This window comes from Eimeria mitis, genomic scaffold (assembly GCF_000499745.2).
Source record: "Eimeria mitis Houghton genomic scaffold, Emh_scaff3867, whole genome shotgun sequence".
NCBI lineage: Eukaryota > Apicomplexa > Conoidasida > Eucoccidiorida > Eimeriidae > Eimeria > Eimeria mitis.
In genome coordinates this window covers 4547-5897 of record NW_013572201.1, presented here as the reverse complement: position 1 = coordinate 5897, position 1351 = coordinate 4547, and the positions used below count along the sequence as shown (strand labels likewise).

Sequence of the window (1351 nt, the reverse complement as noted above, 5' to 3'; positions counted from 1 at the left end):
ACACAGCGCAGGCGCAGAGAGATCAAAAGCAGAGCCAAGCAAGGAGGGGCCCCTTGCCCTAAACTCGAGGTAACGCTATCTGTCTCCTGTCTCCTCTACTGACCTCTCTAACATACATGCACACAGTTACAGCTTCGGTCCCAAATGCGACGCCTCGCCCCGCCTGTTGCGTGTTGTACGGCGTGTTCTCGCGCGTATAGAAAGGGGATTGCCGCATGCTCCCTCATGCTCCTTTCTATGTGTGCTTGGGGTGCCGAGGGGCTACCAAGCCGAGCTGGAATGAAGGTTGGGATTGATGAGAACGCCTAAGCTGGTAAAGGGATCATGGGGGGGTGACAGGATATGGGGTTTTGTCTGTGCAGGAAACACGGCAAGGGTGCAACGCAGACGTGCCGTGCCCCAGCCACTGTCAGGTGGGCCCGTGGACAGAGTGGTCTGCCTGCTCCGAACCTTGTGGGCCCGGTGTCAGTGTGAGGGAGCGGCCAGTGCTGAAAGAACCGGACGCTGAAGGCAAGCTGCTGCTGCTCCCCGTTTCGTCGCTGCTGCAGCGTGACACCCGCGGTTGCAGCACAGTCTCTTTGCTGCTTGAAGCAGACTCTCGAAACGTAGCTAGCAAACCGTTGAGAGACACTGCAGAGACAAGAAGACAACTCCGTGCTGCGTGTTGCGAGCTGTCTGCCGATGCCTCTTCCTCCTTCTTGCGGTGTATGTACAGGCCAAGAGTGTCCCGAACTCCACCAGGAGCGCCGCTGCTACCTCACGTCTTGCGCTTCGGACTGTCAAGTGAGCGAGTGGACCGAGTGGTCTGCATGCGGGGCTTCGTGTGGCGGGGGCCAGCAGACACGCCAGCGCAGCGTCTTGTCTCCCGCTGTAGAAGACGGAGAGCCGTGCCCCGAGCTGCTGGAGACGAGGGAGTGCAACACCTTTTCGTGCGACGGTGGCTGTCACTTGGGCGACTGGAGCGAATGGACAGAATGCAGCAAGCCATGCGAGGGAGGAAGCAAGACCAGAACAAGAACAGTTCACGCCCTCGAGCCAGACACAGACTGTCCCCCCAGCACGCAAACAGCTCCCTGCAATCTGCATGACTGTGGTGAGCAGCCCCTGCTGGAGCTGTACAGACTTCGGCATCCAACGAAGCAGCTCTGTCACCTACTTGCTGCACTGGTTTTCCCATTCTGCAGCTATCGGCGCTGAGCCTTTACTGTCTTGTCTTATTAGCGTCAGTTTCCAGCTCCCTTGGGCTATCTCCTTGTTAGGTACCTACAGGGATAAGCCTGCTACAGTCCCCCTAGCTGCCTTGTCCGCTGCTAACAGAGTGGGATTCCCCCCAAATGCGTATGCGTATATG

The 1351-nt window shown here is 58.2% G+C and overlaps 1 protein-coding gene across 1 annotated transcript in view; it reads left to right on the top strand.

The window, feature by feature from the left end:
• Window positions 1–681: 681 nt before the first annotated feature.
• Window positions 682–1351, top strand: part of EMH_0070310 (uncharacterized protein) — a gene marked incomplete at both ends in the record, with an annotated part of 5075 nt that continues 4405 nt past the window's right edge. Inside the window, one exon of the mRNA XM_013498961.1 lies at window positions 682–1093. Coding sequence (XP_013354415.1) covers window positions 682–1093 — 412 coding nt within the window. The remainder of the gene's footprint in view (window positions 1094–1351) is intronic.